The sequence below is a fragment of the Mirounga leonina genome, unplaced genomic scaffold, assembly GCF_011800145.1.
Source record: "Mirounga leonina isolate KUSES-001 unplaced genomic scaffold, KU_Mleo_1.0 Mir_91, whole genome shotgun sequence".
In the NCBI taxonomy this organism is placed as follows: domain Eukaryota; kingdom Metazoa; phylum Chordata; class Mammalia; order Carnivora; family Phocidae; genus Mirounga; species Mirounga leonina.
Genome location: NW_023270839.1, coordinates 13,036,325 through 13,057,737, shown reverse-complemented (window position 1 = coordinate 13,057,737; position 21,413 = coordinate 13,036,325). Strand labels below are relative to the sequence as shown.

The 21,413-nt window shown below is 39.3% G+C and overlaps 1 protein-coding gene across 7 annotated transcripts in view; it reads left to right on the top strand.

Annotated features, from left to right (window-relative positions):
* Positions 1–244: 244 nt before the first annotated feature.
* DPH6 (diphthamine biosynthesis 6) overlaps positions 245–21,413 on the top strand; it is a 234,831-nt gene continuing 213,662 nt past the window's right edge. For 3 of the 7 annotated variants that reach the window (XR_004677317.1, XM_034994227.1, XM_034994232.1), the window contains exons 1-2: positions 245–333; positions 3,770–3,864. Coding sequence is in view for 6 of the 7 variants with exons in the window: in XM_034994227.1 (XP_034850118.1) it covers positions 311–333; positions 3,770–3,864 (118 nt within the window). In the remaining variant the exon portion in view is untranslated. The other 4 variants (XM_034994228.1, XM_034994230.1, XM_034994229.1 and 1 more) reach the window with 4 other exon arrangements.

Genomic DNA, 21,413 nt, shown 5'->3' with positions numbered 1-21,413 from the left:
GACCCTGCCCTTCCCAGAGCAGCTTCAGTGCCCTCACTTAGGTGGTCAGGACGTGCCTAAACATCATTCTTTTCCGGGCCAGGAGGTCCCTGTCACAGGGACCAGGCGCCGATGTGGCGCATCCTCCCCGGCCAGGCGTCCGGCAGGCAGTCGCAAGGGTCGCCGCCCCGGGCCAATGACAGGCGGCGAGGCGAACACCCGCGCGAGGCCCCGGGGCGCGTCACGGCGGGCGGCGGCGGCGGCGGCGGCTACGGCCGCAACTTCCCGGCTCCCGCCGTCGCCCGCCGCACGCACGCGCACTGCGCCCAGCATGCGGGTCGCTGCTCTGATCAGGTAACGCGGCGCGGGAGCGGCCTTCCTCCTCCCCTGCCAACCTCTCATCCTTTCCTGCTGACTGGTGGGAGCTGCAGCTACCGCTTTCGGCGGCGCGGCAAAGAGAGTGTTTGTGCGGGAACCGCGTGTCGGGGGGTCCAGCGGCTCCTCCCGGCCACAGGAAGAGGCGGGGTTTTCAGGCCGTTGCCCTCCGTGACCCGCGGCGCTGGACTCGGCGCTGCTCCTGTCTCCCCGTCCCCGCCTCTCTGATTTTCTGGCCCTCAAACTTGGATTCACCGGCGGAACTTTAAAACCCACCCATGTCTGGGTCCTCCTGCCAGAGCACTGGTTTCATTATTCTGACACGGCCCGGGGTCGCATTCTTAAGAAGTGTAATGGACGGTGACGTTGGAGAGCCACGGCTTCAGTTAGTCCTCTTCGGTAGCTCCTTCAGTCTTTCTGCTCGGTCCTTCGGGTCCGCCTTTACCCCCGAGGCTGTTAATAGCTCCAGCCCCCTCCCACTTAAGGAGGCCCCCTCTCCCTCACCAGCTTGTGACAAAGGTGTGTCTTACCTTGGGGCTCAAGTACAGGAAAAGGGCCTCTTCCCTCGGGGTTAAAGTGGAATTTTAATCAGTTTTATCCTAAATCCAGTTGCTTTTAGATTGACCTATGGTAACATAGTCTCTTCCAAAAGAAGTTTGAAATCTATAGTCGCTCATCACAGTTAGGTGTCTGAAGTAAGTCCTAAGATAACGTGACTGGCCAGTTTAAATGTTTCCATATGCAATCTGTAAACTGAAGCAGAAGTAAACGTAGTACCATTCAAAAGGGAATTTAGACTGCAGTACTTGAAAATTTGATGAGATTTGGACCTGTATAGAATATATGAGATGCACCACAGCCATGTTTTCTTTTGTAAGCCCATTGAAGATTTCATAAACTTTTTTGTTCAATGTCCCAGTTAATTGATACAGGCTAACAATAGTGACCTATTAAGAACTCTTGATGTCACATTCTAATCTCTTCTGTAGTGACTGGAATATTCCAGTTTATTTTACTTCGATGCCATTTTTAGGACTCCATAACCTCAGAATAATTATTGTTATTCAGCAAATTTTCTTCTGTAAAGTAAGTGATTAATCTCTGACCACTGTGGTCTTCATTTGATCAAATAGACAAGAATAAAAAGTAGTCCGGGAAATGAGTAATTCACATCATATGCAGTTTGCCAGAAGTTAAACCACTGAAGTAAGTTACACCAACTGAAGATTCAGATCTTGGAAGGAAGGATAGAAGACTGCTGTAATCCATTACAGTAAATATTCAGTAATGTGCATATATTACTCTTGTGATAAAAAAGCAAATTACTTAAAAATGGCAATGTTGGAAAATTCTTGCTAAATTGTAAGATCTGTATAAATGTTAGGAGAATGAATGCTATAAGTATGAATATATAACATAATTTATATATATGAATATGAATGCATACATTTATATGAATATACATTTGAATATATATGAATTTAAACTTAAGTACAGTGAATCTATTTGTAATATATCGTGTGTGTGTGTGTGTGTATGTGTACTAAAATGAGAGATGGAATATGTTTGTGTGCTCTAAGGAATAATCAAGATTCTCACATATCTTTAGAACATAAAGAACATTATTCTTATACACAAAAGATTGAATTACTCAGTTTCACAGTTGAATGACATACTGAGAATTAGCTAAACCATTCTCCAGTTTTATAATGAAGCGTGTACATTGAGTAACTTTGCTTAGTATACCAGAGTTTGGAACTAAAATTCTAGTCTTTTATAGGATTTCTCACCTAACGTGCTTATGTACTTCGTAATGTTCTGAGAGGTGAGTAAGTTACTCAGCATTTCCCAGACCTTTTGTTCTTACAGTCTTTGTTGGACACTAGTGTTCCATAAAACACAGTTTGGGAAATACTGTGGGTTATTTTGTTTTTTTTTTAAATTTTATTTATTTATTTGAGAGAGAGAGAGAGAAGCAGACTCCCTGCTGAGCAGGGAGCCCGATGCAGGGCTTGATTCCAAGACCCTGGGATCATGACCTGAGCCAGAGGCAGACACTTAACCAACTGAGTCACCCAGGCGCCCCTGGGAAATACTATTTTAAAACCATGTTTGAAATTTTAGCATATTTTCAAATGAATTATAAAGCTAAGTTCTGATTGTGGATGTATATCCTTTAGTCTTTAATATTCTGAAGAATTAGAATTGTGGTTGTATACCTGTTAATCTTTAATATTCTAAATATTCTAAAGAATTAGATCATTTTGTCCTGAGAAAATAGAGCAGTGAAGTTCAATAGGGGAAGTTGTGGAAGATGTAATAGGGGACTATCAATCAGAGTCTGAGGAAAGGGAGCATGATGTATAATTTCATTATTATGCTTCTTGAGATCTCCCCATGAGAAGTTCTGGAATGGTAGTTACTGATTGGATGTAGTAGAGGCAGATAAATGTTGGGAACTAAAATACAAAGCAAAAGGGCCAGCTTCTAGGAAAAGCAGTCTCTTTTTAAAAGTTTCTTGGGCTGTAAGTATATCTGACTATTGCCTGGAGGTACACTTGCAGATTTTAGGCAAAGATTAGAAAGAATGGAAAAGGAGGGGGAAAAAGAGAGGCAATGATAATGAAGGAAGAAATATGTTTAGTGAGAAACAATAGATTTTAAACCAAAATAAAGGTTGCCATTCAACCTTGTTATAGATGAAACTACTTGTCTTGATGAAGTGATTTGCCCCTGCCCTCAGGGGATTTGGTCCTAGAATTTAGAAGTTCCTTTCAATCTGTTTATTCGCTCTAAGACTCAAGCCTTATCCTGCCATCATATATACAGTGATGGCTAACGTACTGATTGTACTGATATTTAACTTCAGCAATTTGTTTTCTGTCTCTACAGAATGTGAACCCACCAAGTACATCAAACTTTGTCATTAGATTGGATCTCAAATCTTTAATTTGAGCCTTTCGTTGGTGATGGTGGCCATTTGTTAGATTTCTTATAATAGATTTCTTACAGTAGTAGAACAGAATAAATTTTTTTTCTACTTTTCCATAGAGAATTTCATCTAAGGAATATATATAATATAAAAACGAAATCATTTTTTTAATTTTCAAAGCACTTTGTATATAAAGGAAAGGCACTATTATAAACCGAAGAGTTACCATATTTTGTTTAGAATGCTCTTTGTTAAAATGGCACATAATTTCATAAGCTTTTTATGAGTAGCAACCTCAGGCATTCAGATTCATTTGCTCAATTTGCTTATGCTATGGAAATTACATGTGGTTTTTTTGTATTTTAACTGTATAGCAGTCCCTCAAGTATTTGGAAAAGTTGAATAAATATATTTTGATATCTAATGATTGTATGTTTAATAATGGTCAGTAACCTGATATTTATCTTTTTATTTCTTTTTTAGTGGTGGAAAGGATAGCTGTTACAATATGATGCAGTGCATTGCTGCTGGGCATCAGATTGTTGCTTTAGCAAATCTGAGACCAGCTGAAAACCAAGGTAAGTGTATACCTTTATTTGGAAATTCTCTAAATGACTGGAACTCTCAACTTCATAATTGTGTTCTATTGTGTGCAGAATGCAAAGACAAAAATGGAACTAATATATATTTAGCACCTAATTAGATGCTGGGTTCTATGCTAAATGTTTTTAATTGCATATCCTTTATTCTTCATAAGAACTCCTAGAGAGTTTTATTAGACAAGGATACTGAGACTCCTAGTTTTATAAATTTGTCCAAGGTAAATAGCTAGAATAAACTTGCAGAGCTGAGACTTGAACCCTTGAATCTCCTTACTTCAGAGTGTACAGCTGTTCCACATTTCCAAGTGTTGTAACCAACATACAGGTAGATAAGACACAACCTCTAGGAACTTGGGAAATAAGACATACATTGATAAATGATCCATCTTAGATGTAAGCTAAACATGTAAGACTTGAGAGAGGCATAAAGCAACACATTTCCACTTTTTATTTGCCTGTGATAACAAGGACATCCACAGATAATTCACAGATCTCATTTTAGCTGTGTTTTTCACTTTTCTTCCCAGTGAAATTTCCCTCATCAGAAATTTTTCCCTGTGTCCTTCTCTGTGTCCAAGTTTCCTCTGTGGATAAGGACATGAGTCATATTGGATTAAGAGTCCACCCTAATGATCTCATTTTAACTAATTACATATGCAATGACCCTAGTTCCCAATAAGATCACATTTTGAACTCTGGATGTTAGGATTCAACCTTCAACAATTTCTTTATTTTTTTGAGATCTGATTGACACATAGCATTATATGAGTTTTAGCTGTACAACATAATGATTTGGTATTTGTATATATTGTGAAATGATTACCATAATAAGTATAGTTAACATCTATCACCACACCTGGGTGTACTTTTTTCCCAATTAGAATTTTTTTAAAAAGAAAAATATTCACCAATTTGCCTTTTATACTCTTCTTTTACACCCATATAACTATAGATATTAACTGTTAAAGTATAATAGGGAGAGATTAACACTTGTCTCACTTTATTTAAACTGCTTCTCCACATGGCTCTTCTAGTAAGATCTTTTTATCATCCCCTTTACTCAGCTTTTTTCAAGACCATGCTTTTGCTCTATTGTTATTTTAGGATGAATTAAATGAGTAGTATATGTGAAAACACTAATTAGAGTTCCTGGCATGAAGTAAGCATCCAGTACATTTAGTTGAATCTGAAGCTAGCGCTAAATATGTCCCTTTTTTCTTTCTTTCTTCCTTCCTTCCTCAAGGCTGCCAGTCTGTTGAATTTTTGTTTTTATATCATTTTACAGTTGTTGTCTCTTTATTTTGTCTTTGATTTTTATCCCCAAATAGATTGCTTATAAGATTCTTGAAAGGAAGGTCATATCTTCTATGTTTCTTTAATTGCACCTCAGCACTTGGGACAGCTCTGTGCCTCTAGTAGGCATTCACTCAGTTACTGGTGGGCAGATGAATAATGACCTAACCAGAATTAGGCCTGGAAGAGCAAGCAATTATTTCAGTCAGATATTTGAATTTTCTTTCCTTCACAGTTAAGACCCAAGTAATGCTGGAAGTGAAGTGGGAAGATAGAGGTTAGAAATATTTTATAGGAAGAAATAGAAAACGGGTCTTATAGAGGTTAACACATACTCTAGGATTTTGCACTAGGATTTCAATGACGAATAATAATAGCATTTTAGAAATAAGGTGTTTGGAAAATGACCTCCTTTTTCTGACTTTAAATAATAAAGAGAAAACTCTTTGACTAAGGGTGAGTGGGAACTATACTGTAACTTCTATATTATAAAAGAAGAAGCAGAATTTTGTTGTAGGCTTATGTTCTGTTATCAAAGGAAAAAAATTCCCTTATTGCTTGTGGCTAATCAGCCAAGTCGGTTTTTTAAGCTTTCTGTCTGGGAGGTCTTGGTATTTAAAAGGCAGAAGTTTATATAATATATAATACATACAATGATATAATTTCCCTCCCTGGAGTTTTGATCTTGTCTTAAGCTTTTCTACTTGAATTATTATAGTTACTTTGTACTGAATCATTAATGTATAATCTTCCATGTGCTCATGGTTCACTGGCAGGATGGGTAAGATGATAAACAAAGTGTATCTCTAAATTATACCTCAGAATGTATGGAGACATTTACTTAGAATACGGTTAGAAAAAATTCAATAGTAAATGGAATTAAAATATTATGAAGTAAAAGCTGGAAAATCAGCTGAAATTATAGTAATTGTAGTGGAAGAGAATAGATGGCTGTGGGTTAGTAGATGGGAAAGGTTTAGCTAATCTTGATTTAAAGTCAGCAGGAAGTTGGTGATTATTGAATGTTTCATTGATTGACTTCCTTCCCCAACCCCCCCCCCCCACCAAGGATGTTGTAAAAGGAACCCTAATGAGGAATGACTGGTAGAGAGGACTCCAGTAAGAAACTGGTTAGAGTGAATTCATGGCACTGGGTTTTCAGTGGGTAGTCTGGAAAGGAATTTATTCCCATCAATGGGGATAATGTGAACTTGTCATAAAATTCACAAAACCGTCTCTTTAAATTTGTAGTAGGAACTTTTGTGGCATGTTAATTGAGGTGCTTCAGGCAAGAGTAGAGTCTTTTGATTTTATTTGATCTCAAACCATTGTTGCAATGTAGATCCCATTAATACAAGTTATTTTGTGGTTAGGACTAAATGGAGCCTTAAAGGAAAATTGTTTTCTAGGTTTTTGAAGTCAGTATAATGTTGTTGTTGGTGGTGGTGTTGTTTTAAGATTTATTTATTTATTCTAGAGAGAGAAAGAGTGAGAGCACAAGCACGTGAGCAGTGGGGGCAGGGGGGGGATTGGGAGAGGGAGAGAGAGAATCCCAAGCAGACTCTCCACTGAGCACCGAGCCCGACAGGGGGCTCGAGACTGAGACTGACAGGAGCTAAAAACAAGAGTCAGATGTTCAACCCACTGAGCCACCCAGGCATCCCAGTCAGTAAAATGTTTTAATTATTGTGCTAACATCAGGAGGTTTTTTGCTGAGAAGCTCAGAGTTCTTTAAATATATAAATTCAGTTGTATCAATATTCTTTAAAATTAATACATTTAAAGATCCATTGTAAGTCTGAGATGAGGATAAACTGAAAGGTTTTTAGGTGACTTTGGCTATATCTTTACTTCCTACTGAGACCAGGAATAGATAGTTATGTAATAATAATGCAAGTACATGGAAGCAAGCCAGTCTGATGTGTGGATTGGGTTCAGACCTGTAAGCCAAAATGTGATGGCATATGGCGATGGTTTTGATTACAGAAGAGGAGTTGCATATATCTTTTTGAATTAGCATTTTTGTTTTCTTTGGATGAATACCCAGAGGTGGAATTGCTGGATCATATGGTAGTGCTAGTTTTAATTTTTTTAGTAACCTCTGTACTGTTTTCCATATTAGCTGTATCAATTTACATTTCCACTAGTAGTGTAGGAGGATTCCCTTTTCTCCACATCCTCTCCAACTCTTGTCATTTTTTTAATCTTATTAATAATTGCCATTCTGGCCAGTGTGAAGTGGTCGTTGTGGTTTTGATTTGATTCTCTGATAATTCGTGATGTTTAACATTTTTTCATGTGCCTGTTGGTCACCTCTATGTCTTCTTTGGAAAAATACCTGTTTAGATCCTCTGTTTTTATTTGGATTGTTTGGTTTTTTGTTTTTGTTTTTGCTCTCAAGTTGTGTAAGTTCTTTATATATTTTGGCTATTAACCCCTTATTGGATGTATGATTTGCAAATCTTCTATTCAGTAGGTTCCTTTTTCATTTTGTAGATAGTTTCTTTTGCTATGTAGAAGCTTTTTAGATAGGTGTAGTCCCATTTGCTTATTTTTGCTTTTGGAGTCAAATCCAAAAATTCAACGCCAAGACCAATGTCAAAGAACTTACCATCTATGTTTTCTTCTAGAATTGTTATGGTTTCAAGTCTTTCACCTATTTTGAGTTCTAATTTATTCAAGTCTTTAATCTATTTTGAATTCATTTTGTATATGGTATATGTAGTTTTATTCTTTCGAAAGTGACTGTCCAGCTTTCTCAACACCATTATTGAAGAGACTATCCTTTCCGCAATGTACATTCTTGGCTCCTTTGTAGTAAAGTAATTGGCCATATATGTATGGGTTTATTTGTGGACTCACTGTTCTTTTCCGCTGCTCTATGTGTCTGTTTTTATGCCAATACCATATTGTTTTGATTATTATAGCTCTGTAATACAGTTTGAAGTCAAGGAGTTTGACACCGCCTTGTTTATTCTTCTTTCTCAGGATTGGTTTGGCCATTCAGGGTCTTTTGTAGTTCCATATAAGTTTTAAAATTATTTGGTGTGGTTCTGTGAAAAATGTCATGGGAATTTTGATAGGTAATGCATTGAATCTATAGATTGCTTTGGTTTAGTATGGACATCTTAACAATGTTAATTCTTCCAACCCATGAGCATGGAATATCTTTCCATTTATTTGTGTCCTCTTCAGTTTCCTTCACCAGTATCTTTATAGTTTTCAGTTTGCAGGACTTTTACGTCCTTGGTTAGATTTATTCCTAGGCATTTTATTCTTTTTGATGCAATTGTAAATGGAATTGTTTTCTTAATTTCTCTTTTTGGCGGTTTGTCATTAGTGTACAAAAATGTGACAGACTTCTATATAGTGATTTTGTATCCTGCAACTTTTCTGAATTCATTCATTAGTTCTAATAGTTTTTTTATGGAGTCTGTAGGGTTTTCTATATATAGTATCATGTCATCTGCAAATAGTGACAGTTTTACTTCTTCCTAATGTGGACTGTTTTTTCTTGCTGAATTGCTGTGACCAGGGCTTCCAGTACTATGTTGAATAAAGGCGATGAGAGTGGCGGGGTGCCTGGGTGGCTCAGTTGGTTAAGTATCCAACTCTTGGTTTCGGCTCAAGTCATGATCTCATGGGTTGTGGGATCGAGCCCCATGTCAGGCCCTGTGCTCAGTGCAGAGTCTGCTTGAGATTCTCTGTCTCTGCCCCTCTATCTGCTCATGCTCTCTCTTTCTCTCTCAAATAAATAAAATATTTTTTAAAGAAGTGATGAGAATGGGTGTCATTGTCTCATTCCAGTCTTAGAGGAAAAGCTTTCAACTTCTCACTATTGAGTATGATGTTAGCTGAAGTCTTGTCATACATAGCCTTTATTATGTTGAGGTACATTCCCTCTACATCCATTTTGCTGAGAATTTTTATTATAAATGGATGCCAAATTTTGTTAAATGCTTTTTCTGCATCTATTGAGGTGATCATATGATTTTTAGCCTTCATTTGTTAATGTGGTGCCTCATGTTAATTGATTTGCAGATGTTGAACTGTCTTACTACCCTGGAGTAAATCCCACTTGATCATGGTGTATGTTCCTGTTAATGCATTGTTGAATTCATTTGGCTAATATTTTGTTGAGGATTTTTGCATCTGTGTTCATTAGGGATATTTGGCCTGTTATTTTCTTGTTTTGTGGTATTCTACTCTGGTTTGTTATCAGGGAAAAGGTGGCCTTGTAAAATGAGTTTGAAACTGTTCTTAAGTTTTTTTGGAGGAGTTTGAGAAGGGTAGGTATAAAATCTTTTTTGAATGTTTGGTAGAATTCACCAGTGAAACCATTTGGTCCTGGACTTTTGTTTGTTGGGAGGTTTTTTGATTCCTGATTCAATCTCCTTACTAGTTATCAGTCTCTTCAGATTTTCAATTTCTTCGTGATTTAGTGTTGGAAGACTGTATGTTTCTAAAAGCATCCATTTCTTCTACATTGCCCAATTTGTTGGCATATAATCGTTCTTAGTAACACCAATGGTCCTTTGTATTTATGTGGTATCAGTTGTAACATGTCCTCTTTCATTTCTGATTTTATTTATTTGAAGTCCTCTTATTTTCTTGCTGACTCTAGCTAAAGTTTTGTCAATTTTATATTTTCTAAGAACCAGCTCTTAATTTCATTGATCTTCTCTTTTGTCTTTTTAATCTCTATTTCATTTATTTCTGCTCTACTCTGTGTTGTTCCCTTACTTCTAACTTTGGACTTTGTTTATTCTTTTCCTAGTTCTTTAGATGTTAAGTTAGATGGTCTATTTGAGATTTGTCTTGTTTCTTGAGGTAGGCCCGTATTGCTATGAACTACCCTCTAATAACTGCCTTTGCTGCATCCCATAGAAATCAGATTGTTGCATTTCCATTTTCATTTGTCTCAAGGTATTTTTTGACTTCCCCTTTGATTTCTTTATTGACCTATTAGTTCAGTAGCGTGTTGTTTAATCTCCACATACTTGTGATTTTTCCAGTTTTCTTCTTGTAATTGATTTCTAGTTTTCATACTGTTGTGGTCAGAGAATATGCCTGATATTATTTCAGACTTCTTAAATTTATTGCATTTTTTGTGGCCTAATATGAGATCTATCCTGGAGAATGTTCTGTGTGCACTTGAGAAGAATGTGTGTATTCTGCTGCTTTTGGATGGGATGTTCTGTATAAAATATCAAGTCCATCTGGTCTTATGTGTCATTTAAGACTGATGTTTCCTTGTTGATTTTTCTCTCTGGATGATCTATTTATTGATATAAGTAGGGGTATTAAAGTTCTCTACTATTATTGTATTGCTGTTAATTTCTCCTTTTGATCTGGCAATATTTGATCTGGTAATATTTATATAATTAGGTGCTTCTCTGTTGGCACACAAATACTTACATCATCTTTTTGGATTGACCCTTTTCTCACTGTATGATGCTCTTTGTCTTTTGTTACTGTCTTTGTTTTAAAGTCTATTTTGTCAGATACAAGTATAGCAATACCACTTTTCTTTTTGTTTCCATTTGCATGGAATATCTTTTCCATCCCTTGATTTTCATTGTGTGTGTGTCCTTAGATCTAAAGTTAGTCTCTTGGGGCGCCTGGGTGGCTCAGTCATTAAGTGTCTGCCTTTGGCTCAGGTCATGATTCCAGGGTCCTGGGATTGAGCCCTGCATCGGGCTCCCTGCTCCGTGGGAAGCCTGCTTCTCCCTCTCCCACTCCTCCTGCTTGTGTTCCCTCTCTCACTGTGTCTCTCTTTGTCAAATAAATAATATCTTTAAAAAAAAAAAATAGTCTCTTTTAGGCAAAAGAGATGAGTCTTGTGATTTCCTCTTTTTTTTTTTTTTTTAATAAATTCATTCAGTCACGCTGTGTCTTTTGATTGGAAAATGTGGTCCATTTATATTTAAAGTAATTATTGATAGGTATATAACATATTGTCATTTTGTTAAGTTTCCTGTCTTTTTGTTGTTTCTCTCTGTTAATTTCTTCTTTTCTTGCTGTCTTCCCTTTTGGTTTAATGCCTTTTTTTAGCATTATGTTTAGATTCCTTTCTTATTATTTTTTGTGTATCTACTATAGGTTTTTAGTTTTTGGTTTTTGGTTGTTTTTGGTTGAGTTTCATATATACATAACAGTCTATATATAGCAGTCTCTTTTAAGTTGATAGCAACTTTAATTTGAATGCATTCTAAAAGCTACAATCCCTCCCCCACATTTTATGTTTTTAATATTATATTGTACATCTTTTAATTTTGTATATCCCTTAACTGACTATTGCAATTATAGTTAATTTTTCTACTTTTGCTCTTTAGCCTTTAAGCTGATTTTATAAGTGGTTAATTTACTATCTTTACTATTTATTTGCCTTAACCCATTAGATTTTTACTTGCATATGTGTTCTAGTTATTAGATAGTGCCCTTTCTTTATATCCTGAAGAAGTCCCTTTAAAATTTCCTATAAGGCCAGTTTAGTGCTGGTAAACTCCTTTAGTCTTTCTTGTCTGGAAAACTCATCATCTCTCCTTCAATTCTGAATGATAATTTTGCTAGGTAGATTATTCTTGGTTGGAAGTTTTGTTTTGTTTTGTTTCCCTTTCAGCACTTTGAGTAGATTATAAACCTTCTTCTGGCCTGCAAATTTTCTGCTGAAAAATCAGCTGATAGTCTTATGGGGGGGGCGGGGGTTCCCTTGTATGTAACTAGTAGCTTTTTTTCTTGCTGCTTTTAATATTCTCTATCTTTACCTTTTGATATTTTTTTTATTCTTATGTTAATCCCCATACATTACATCATTAGTTCTAGATGAAGTGTTCCATGATTCATTGTTTGTGCATAACACACAGTGCTCCATGCAGAACGTGCCCTCCTCAATACCCACCACCAGGCCAACCCATCCTCCCACCCCCCTCCCCTCTAGAACCCTCAGTTTGTTTTTCAGAGTCCATCATCTCTCATGGTTCGTCCACCCCTCCGATTTCCCCCGCTTCATTCTTCCCCTCCCGCTACCTTCTTCTTCTTCTTTTTTTTTCTTAACATATACTGCATTATTTGTTTCAGAGGTACAGATCTGAGATTCAACAGTCTTGCACAATTCACAGCGCTTACCAGAGCACATACCCTCCCCAGTGTCTATCACCCAGTCACCCCATCCCTCCCACCCCAACCCCCACTCCAACAAAACTCAGTTTGTTTCCTGCAATTAAGAATCCCTCATATCAGTGAGATCATATGATACATTCTTTCTCTGTTTGACTTATTTCACTCAACATAATACCCTCCAGTTCCATCCACGTCGTTGCAAATGGCAAGATCTCATTCCTTTTGATGGCTGCATAATATTCCATTGTATATATATACCACATCTTCTTTATCCATTCATCTGTCGATGGACATCTTGGCTCTTTCCACAGTTTGGCTATTGTGGACATTGCTGCTATAAACATCGGGGTGCACGTACCCCTTTGGATCCCTACTTTTGTATCTTTGGGGTAAATACCCAGTAGTGCAATTGCTGGATCATATGGTAGCTCTATTTTCAACTTTTTGAGGAACCTCCATACAGTTTTCCAGAGTGGCTGCACCAGCTTGCATTCCCACCAACAGTGTAGGAGGGTTCCCCTTTCTCCGCATCCCCGCCAACATCTGTCGTTTCCTGACTTATTAATTTTAGCCATTCTGACTGGTGTGAGGTGGTATCTCATTGAGGTTTTGATTTGGATTTACCTGATGCTGAGCGATATTGAGCACTTTTTCATGTGTCTGTTGGCCATTTGGATGTCTTCTTTGGAAAAATGCCTGTTCATGTCTTCTGCCCATTTCTTGATTGGATTCTTTGTTCTTTGGGTGTTGAGTTTGATGAGTTCTTTATAGATTTGGATATTAGCCCTTTATCTGATATGTCATTTGTAAATATCTTCTCCCATTCTGTCGGTTGTCTTTTGGTTTTGTTGACTGTTTCCCTTGCTGTGCAAAAGCTTTTTATCCTGATGAAGTCCCAATAGTTCATTTTTGCCCTTGCTTCCCTTGCCTTTGGTGATATTTCTAGGAAGAAGTTGCTTTGGCTGAGGTCAAAGAGGTTGCTACCTGTGTTCTCCTTTAGGATTTTGATGGACTCCTGTCTCACATTGAGGTCTTTCAACCATTTGGAGTCTATTTTTGTGTGTGGTGTAAGGAAATGGTCCAGTTTCATTCTTCTGCATGTGGCTATCCAATTTTCCCAACACCATTTGTTGAAGAGACTGTCTTTGTTCCATTGGACATTCTTTCCTGCTTTGTCAAAGATGAGTTGACCATAGAGTTGAGGGTCCATTTCTGGGCTCTCTATTGTGTTCCATTGATCTATGTGTCTGTTTTTGTGCCAGTACCATGCTGTCTTGATGATGACAGCTTTGTAATAGAGCTTGAAGTCCGGAATTGTGATGCCGCCAGCTTTGCTTTTCTTTTTCAACATTCCTCTGGCTATGCGGGGTCTTTTCTGGTTCCATACAAATTTTAGGATTATTTGTTCCATTTCTTTGAAAAAAGTGGATGGTATTTTGATGGGGATTGCATTGAATGTGTAGATTGCTCTAGGTAGCATTGACATCTTCACAATATTCGTTCTTCCGATCCATGAGCATGGAACGTTTTTCCATTTCTTTGTGTCTTCCTCAATTTCTTTCATGAGTATTTTATAGTTTTCTGAGTACAGATCCTTTGTCTCTTTGGTTAGATTTATTCCTAGGTATCTTATGGTTTGGGGTGCAATTGTAAATGGGATCGACTCCTTAATTTCTCTTTCTTCTGTCTTGTTGTTGGTGTATAGGAATGCCACTGACTTCTGTGCATTGATTTTATATCCTGCCACTTGACTGAATTCCTGTATGAGTTCTAGCAGTTTTGGGGTGGAGTCTTTTGGGTTTTCCACATGAAGTATCATATCATCTGCAAAGAGTGAGAGTTTGACTTCTTCTTTGCCAATTTGGATGCCTTTGATTTCTTTTTGTTGTCTGATTGCTGTGGCTAGGACTTCCAATACTATGTTGAATAGCAGTGGTGATAGTGGACATCCCTGCCGCGTTCCTGACCTTAGGGGGAAAGCTCTCAGTTTTTCCCCATTGAGAATGATATTCGCTGTAGGTTTTTCATAGATGGCTTTTATGATATTGAGGTATGTACCCTCTATGCCTATACTCTGAAGAGTTTTGATCAAGAAAGGATGCTGTACTTTGTCAAAAGCTTTTTCTGCATCTATTGAGAGGATCATATGATTCTTGTTCTTTCTTTTGTTAATGTATTGTATCACATTGATTGATTTGCGGATGTTGAACCAACCTTGCAGCCCAGGGATAAATCCCACTTGGTCATGGTGAATAATCCTTTTAATGTACTGTTGGATCCTATTGGCTAGTATTTTGGTGAGAATTTTTGCATCCATGTTCATCAGGGATATTGGTTTGTAATTCTCCTTTTTCATGGGGTGTTTGGTTTTGGGATCAAGGTAATGCTGGCCTCATAAAATGAGTTTGGAAGTTTTCCTTCCGTTTCTATTTTTTGGAACAGTTTCAGAAGAATAGGTATTAATTCTTCTTGAAATGTTTGGTAGAATTCCCCTGGGAAGCCATCTGGCCCTGGGCTTTTGTTTTTTGGGAGATTTTTGATGACTGCTTCAATTTCCTTAGTGGTTATAGGTCTGTTCAGGTTTTCTATTTCATCCTGGTTCAGTTTTGGTAGTTGATACATCTCTAGGAATGCCTCCATCTCTTCCAGGTTATCTAATTTGCTGGCATAGAGTTGCTTATAATAGGTTCTTATAATTGTTTGTATTTCTTTGGTGTTGGTGGTGATCTCTCCTCTTTCATTCATGATTTTGTTGATTTGGGTCATTTCTCTTCTCTTTTTGATAAGTCTGGCCAGGGGTTTATCAATCTTGTTAATTCTTTCAAAGAACCAGCTCCTAGTTTCGTTGATCTGTTCTACTGTTCTTTTAGTTTCTATTTCATTGATTTCTGCTCTGATCTTTATGATTTCTCTTCTCCTGCTGGGTTTAGGCTTTATTTGCTGTTCTTTCTCCAGCTCCTTTAGGTGTAGGGTTAGGTTGTGCACTTGAGGCCTTTCTTCTTTCTTGAGAAAGGCTTGTATTGCTATATACTTTCCTCTTAGGACTGCCTTTGCTGCATCCCAAAGATTTTGAACAGTTGTGTTTTCATTTTCATTGGTTTCCATGTATTTTTTTAGTTCTTCTTTAATTTCCTGGTTGACCCATTCCTTCTTCAGTAGGATGCTCTTTAGCCTCCATGTATTTGAGTTCTTTCCGACTTTCCTCTTGTGATTGAGTTCTAGTTTCAAAGCATTGTGGTCTGAAAATAGGCAGGGAATGATCCCAATCTTTTGGTACCGGTTGAGACCTGATTTATGACCTAGAATGTGATCTATTCTGGAGAATGTTCCATGGGCACTAGAGAAGAATGTGTATTCCGTTGCTTTGGGGTGGAATGTTCTGAATATGTCTGTGAAGTCCATTTGGTCCAGTGTGTCATTTAAAGTCTTTATTTCCTTGTTGATCTTTTGCTTAGACGATCTGTCCATTTCAGTGAGGGGGATGTTAAAGTCCCCCACTATTATTGTATTGTTGTCGATGTGTTTCTTTGCTTTTGTTATTAATTGCCTTATATAATTGGCTGCTCCCATGTTAGGGGCATAGATATTTACAATTGTTAGATCTTCTTGTTGGATAGATCCTTTAAGTATGATATAGTGTCCTTCCTCATCTCTTATTACAGTCTTTGGTTTAAAATCTAATTTGTCTGATACAAGGATTGCCACCCCAGCTTTCTTTTGGTGTCCATTAGCATGGTAAATGGTTTTCCACCCCCTCACTTTCAATCTGGGGGTGTCTTTGGTTCCAAAATGAGTCTCTTGCAGACAGCATATCGATGGGTCTTGTTTTTTAATCCAGTCTGTTAGCCTGTGTCTTTTGATTGGGGCATTGAGCCCATTTACATTCAGGGTAACTATTGAAAGATAGGAATTTAGTGCCATTGTATTGCCTGTAAGGTGACTGTTACCGTATATTGTCTGTGTTCCTTTCTGGTCTATGTTGCTTTTAGGCTCTCTCTTTGCTTAGAGGACCCCTTTCAAGATTTCTTGTAGGGCTGGTTTTGTGTTTGCAAATTCCTTTAGTTTTTGTTTGTCCTGGAAGCTTTTTATCTCTCCTTCAATTTTCAATGACAGCCTAGCTGGATAGAGTATTCTTGGCTGCATATTTTTCTCATTTAGTGCTCTGAATATATCTTGCCAGTCCTTTCTGGCCTGCCAGGTCTCTGTGGATAGGTCTGTGGCCAATCTAATGTTTCTACCCTTGTAGGTTACATATCTCTTCTCCCGAGCTGCTTTCAGGATTTTCTCTTTGTCTATGAGACTCGTAAGTTTTACTATTAGATGTAGGGGAGTTGACCTATTTTTATTGATTTTGAGAGGGGTTCTCTGTGCTTCCTCGATTTTCATGCCTGTTTCTTTCCCCAAATTAGGGAAGTTCTCTGCTATAATTTGCTCCATTATACCTTCTGGCCCTCTCTCTCTTTCTTCTTCTTCTGGGATCCCAATTATTCTAATGTTGTTTCGTCTTATGGTATCGCTTATCTCTCGAATTCTGCCCTCGTGATCCAGTCGTTGTTTCTCTCTCTTTTTCTCAGCTTCTTTATTTTCCATCATTTCATCTTCTATATTACTGATTCTCTCTTCTGCCTCATTTATTCTAGCACTTAGCGCCCCCATTTTTGATTGCACCTCATTAATAGACTTTTTGATTTCTACTTGGTTGGATTTTAGCTCTTTTACTTCTCCAGAAAGGGTTTCTCTAATAACTTCCATATTTTTTTCAAGCCCAGCTAGTATCTTTAAAGTGATGATTCTGAACTCTAGATCTGACATCGTACTAATGTCCGTATTGAGTAGGTCCCTGGCAGTCGGTACTACCTCTTGTTCTTTTTGTTGAGGTGATTTTTTCCGTCTTGTCATTTTGTGCAGAGGAGAATAGATTAATGAGAGAACAAAATGCTAGCAGAGTAACCACGTCCCCAGAAAATATACTCCAAACAAATCAGAAAATACCTCAAGCAGTGGGATAAGAAAGGGAAAGAGAGAAAAAAGAAAAAGAGAAAAAAGAAAAAGAATAAGATAAAGATAAAAACAAAAACAAACAAAACAAAACAACAACAACAACAAAAAAACCAGAATGTGATCAAATATGATCTATATGGTATATAGATCAGTGCCACACACTAGATTTGGGGTGTATTTTGGTCTTTTAGAAGAAAGTGCCTCCCGAAATTTTAAAGAAAGAAAAACTTATATATGTACAAAAATAAGGGTTGATATGATGAAGGGATGGAATATGACTGTAAAAATGGAAATTATAAAAAATTTTATAAAAGGAATTGATAAGAAGTTGTTTGAAAAAAGAAAGAAGAGTATTTGAAAAAAGAAAAAGAAGAAAAAAAAAAGGGAGAGGATGTGATCAGGCAGGGGAATAGAAGACACCATATACTAGAGATTTAGGGTATATTTTAATCTGTTAGAAGAAACTATCTCAAAATTTTAAAGAGAGAACAACTTATATATATAAGCCAAAAATATGGGTAACTACTATGAAGGAATAGAATATGACTCTAAAAATGAAAAATAAAAATGTTTTTTTTTTTAAAAAAAGGGATTGATAAGATGTTGGTTGGAAAAGGGAAAAAGAAAAACTCAAAAAGAAATAAAAAGACAAAAAGACAGTTAAAAGAAAATTAACTTTAAAAGACTAAAGAATCATGGTAAAAAAGCCGTGAATTCTATGTGCAGTTGTCCCCTAGCGCTGGAGTTCTGCCGTTCTCATTGATCGGTAAAGTTGGTCTTGGCTGGCTGTTCTCGCTGATCTTCTGGGGAGGGGCCTGTTGCCGTGGTTTCCAAATATCTCTGCCGGAGGCGGAATTGCCCCGCCCTTGCCCCCTCCCCCCTAAGTAATCTGCTCGGGTTTGGTCTCCGGGGCTTTTGTTCCCTGCGAGCTTTCCGTACAGCTTTGGAGGCGGAGAGTGAAAATGGCAGCCTCCCAATATCCGCCCCGGAGGAGCCAAGAACTCGGGGCCCCGCTCCTCAGCGAGTCCCCAGAGAAAAGCCGTCAGTCACTCCCATCTCCCCGGTCTCCGGCCGCACTCCGTGCTCACCCGGCCTGTGACCGCGCATTTCTATCTCTGGCACCCGACCCGGGTGGAGTCTCCAAACCCAGCAGATCCCTGCGGTGCAGTCCCGCGCGGCTCCTCCCGGGGGAGGAAGGTGAGTCTCCCCGGATCTGCCGCTTGTTGGGTCCCTGCTGGAGGAGCAGGGGCCCGACTGTGCCGTGGATCACAGTTTATGGCAACCCGGAGCTGAGAGCCCGCGCCTGGGCTCCGCCTCCTCAGTCGGCTTCCCTGCTCCGTTACCTGGGAGCTCTGCCACACTGAGGCACCCCCGGTCTTTCTGTGACCCCGAGGGTCCTGAGACCACACTGTCCCGGAGGGTTCCACCCCCCGCTTAGCCACCAGAGTGACGTCCAGAGTAACTTTTAAAAGTTCCGATTTTGTGCTCAGCGGCTCTATCACTTGCCAGAAGCGGCCGACGGAGGCCCCTCCCCCGCCGTCTATCCTCCCGAATATCACCTCGGATTCACTTCTCCGCACGTCCTACCTTCCAGAAAGTGGTCGCTTTTCTGATGAGAGAGTTGTTGCTCTTCTTTTCTTCAATCTCCTGTTGAGTTTGTAGGTGTTCAGAATGGTTTGATCCCTATCCAGCTGAATTCCTGAGAGGAGACGAAATCCAGGTCTCCTACTCCTCCGCCATCTTGCTCCGCCCCCTACCTTTTGATATTTTAATTATAATGTATCTTGGTATGGATTTTTGGGGGTTCGTCTTATTTGGAACTCTCTTTGCTTTCTGGACTTGGATGTCTGTTTCCTCAGGTTAGGGAAGTTTTCAGCCATTATTTCTTCAATAAGCTTTCTGCTTCTTTCTCTCTTCTCCTTCTAGCACCTCAGTAATGTGAATGTTACTACCCTTAATGTTGTGTCGTAAGTCACTATCTTCACTTAATTTTTTTTTTTCTTTTTACTGCTCTTTTTGGGTGAGTTCCATTGTTTTGTCTTGAAGCTCACTGATCTCTTTTTCTGCTTTGTCTGGTCTGCTATTAAACCCCTGTAATGTATTTTTCAATTCAGTTATTGTATTCTTAAGCTCTGTGACTTCCGTTTGGTACTTTCTTATATTTTCTGTCTCATTGTTGAAGTTTCACTGTGCTCATCCATTCTTCTCTTGAGTTCAGTGAACATCTTTATGCATACTGCTTTGAACTCTTAATCACGTGAATTAACTCACTTCATTAGGATGTTTTTCTGATGTTTTTTCCTGTTCTTTAATTTGGAACATATTCCTCTATTTTCTCATTTTTCTTTACTCTCTGTGTTTGTTTCTGTGTATTAGATGAAACAGCTACCTCTTCCAATCTTTAAGGAATTGGTAAGGAATGGGTAAAGTTATGGGCATGCCCCACCCTCAGTGCTCTTTCCTGGCCTTGGTAAATCCACGGATGAGCCCCAGCTCCAGTGCTCTTTTCCTGCATTGCCAAAGCTGTGGGCATGTCCTACCCCAGTGTTCCGCCCACATCTTGCTAAAGCCATGAGTGTGCTCTGCACCCAGCACTCTTTCCCTGCATCACTAAAACCCTCGGCACTCTCCTGCAGCCTCGCTAAAGCTGGCCTTCTGTAGGAGATAAACCTTGTTGTTCTGCTTTGCCCTAGCTCTTGGTTGTCTCATGAACTTTTGTGATTGTTTAAGTAGACTGATTTATTCTTGATAGGTCCCCATTGTTGAAGGTGTGCCAAGACCTGTCAGTGTTCCAAACAGAGTGATCTCAGTCAAGACCTCGTTTCAGGCTGACTGGAAACAGATTCTCAGGCAGCAGCTTTTAAAGAATGCAAATAGATACATTTCTGTGGGACTACAAGTGTAAACTCTGCTACCAGACCATGAGATCTGGAGGTGTCCCCTGGTCAACAGTTACAAAAAGCAGGGCTTCGGACAAGTGTATACACTTCTTTCCGGCAGGTACCAGTGAGCTGTGACAAGGCCAGGGGAAGGCCCAAAGAAGGTATTTCCCTGCCTTTGGTCCCTGAGACCACCTCTGTAATCTCTAGATATGTGACTAACATGAAGCCTGTTCCACAGGTTGAAACTCCAGGACAAGTAGATGGGCCTTTTTCACAGGCAGACTTGATTGCTGTCTGTGCAGTGCTGTGGGTTTGGTAACCTGTGCAGAACTGTCTTTCTGATTTTTATAGTCCTGTGGGGCCCAGCAACAGAAGCCCCTCTGCTACCAGGTTGGGTGATCAAGGGTTATCCCTCGTTGGACTGTGCTTGATGGCCAGCTTTAGTGAGGCTGCAGGAGAGTGCCGAGGGTTTTAGTGATGCAGGGGAAGAGTGCTGGGTGCAGAGCACACTCATGGCTTTAGCAAGATGTGGGAGGAGCACTGGGGTGGGACATGCCCACAGCTTTGGCAATGCAGGAAAAAGAGCACTGGAGCTGGGGCTCACCCGTGGATTTACCAAGGCCAGGAAAGAGCACTGAGGGTGGGGCATGCCCATAACTTTACCCATGTAGGAGAAAAGTGTTGGGGGCCAGACACCTGCTCTTGCCACCAGTACTAGCAAGGTAGAGAGAGATGGAGAGTGGGAAAATGATGCTCTCCATCTCCAAAGAAAGTCCCCACTTGTCCCTGCTCCTTCAGCAGACACTTTTACATTAGCAAATGAATCTTCACATATAATCCAGTCATTTCTCAAACTGCTGACTTTGTGCTGCGTCCTGGGAGGAGTGAATCATTGCACAAGCTCCTCAAAAGGAGTATCTCAAATCCCTGCAGTCCCCCAGTCCTCCTGGGTGTATGCCCCATTGGTTTTCAAAGCCAGATGTTTGGGGGGGCCTTGTCTTTCCAGTGCAGGTCCTACAGGGTTGGGGTGTCAGATGGCATAAACCCCGAGAGAGGCTTCAGTATTGTGAGATCCCTCCCTATTGTAGGTCACTGCTAGGGTTTGGGGTGAGATCGAGTCTCTGCTTCTGCCACCCACCTTGATGTGGCCCTTTTATCCCTTGTTGTGGAGGGGGCTGTTCAGCTAGAATCAACAGGAATTATTCCATATGTAACTGTAGTTTTGGT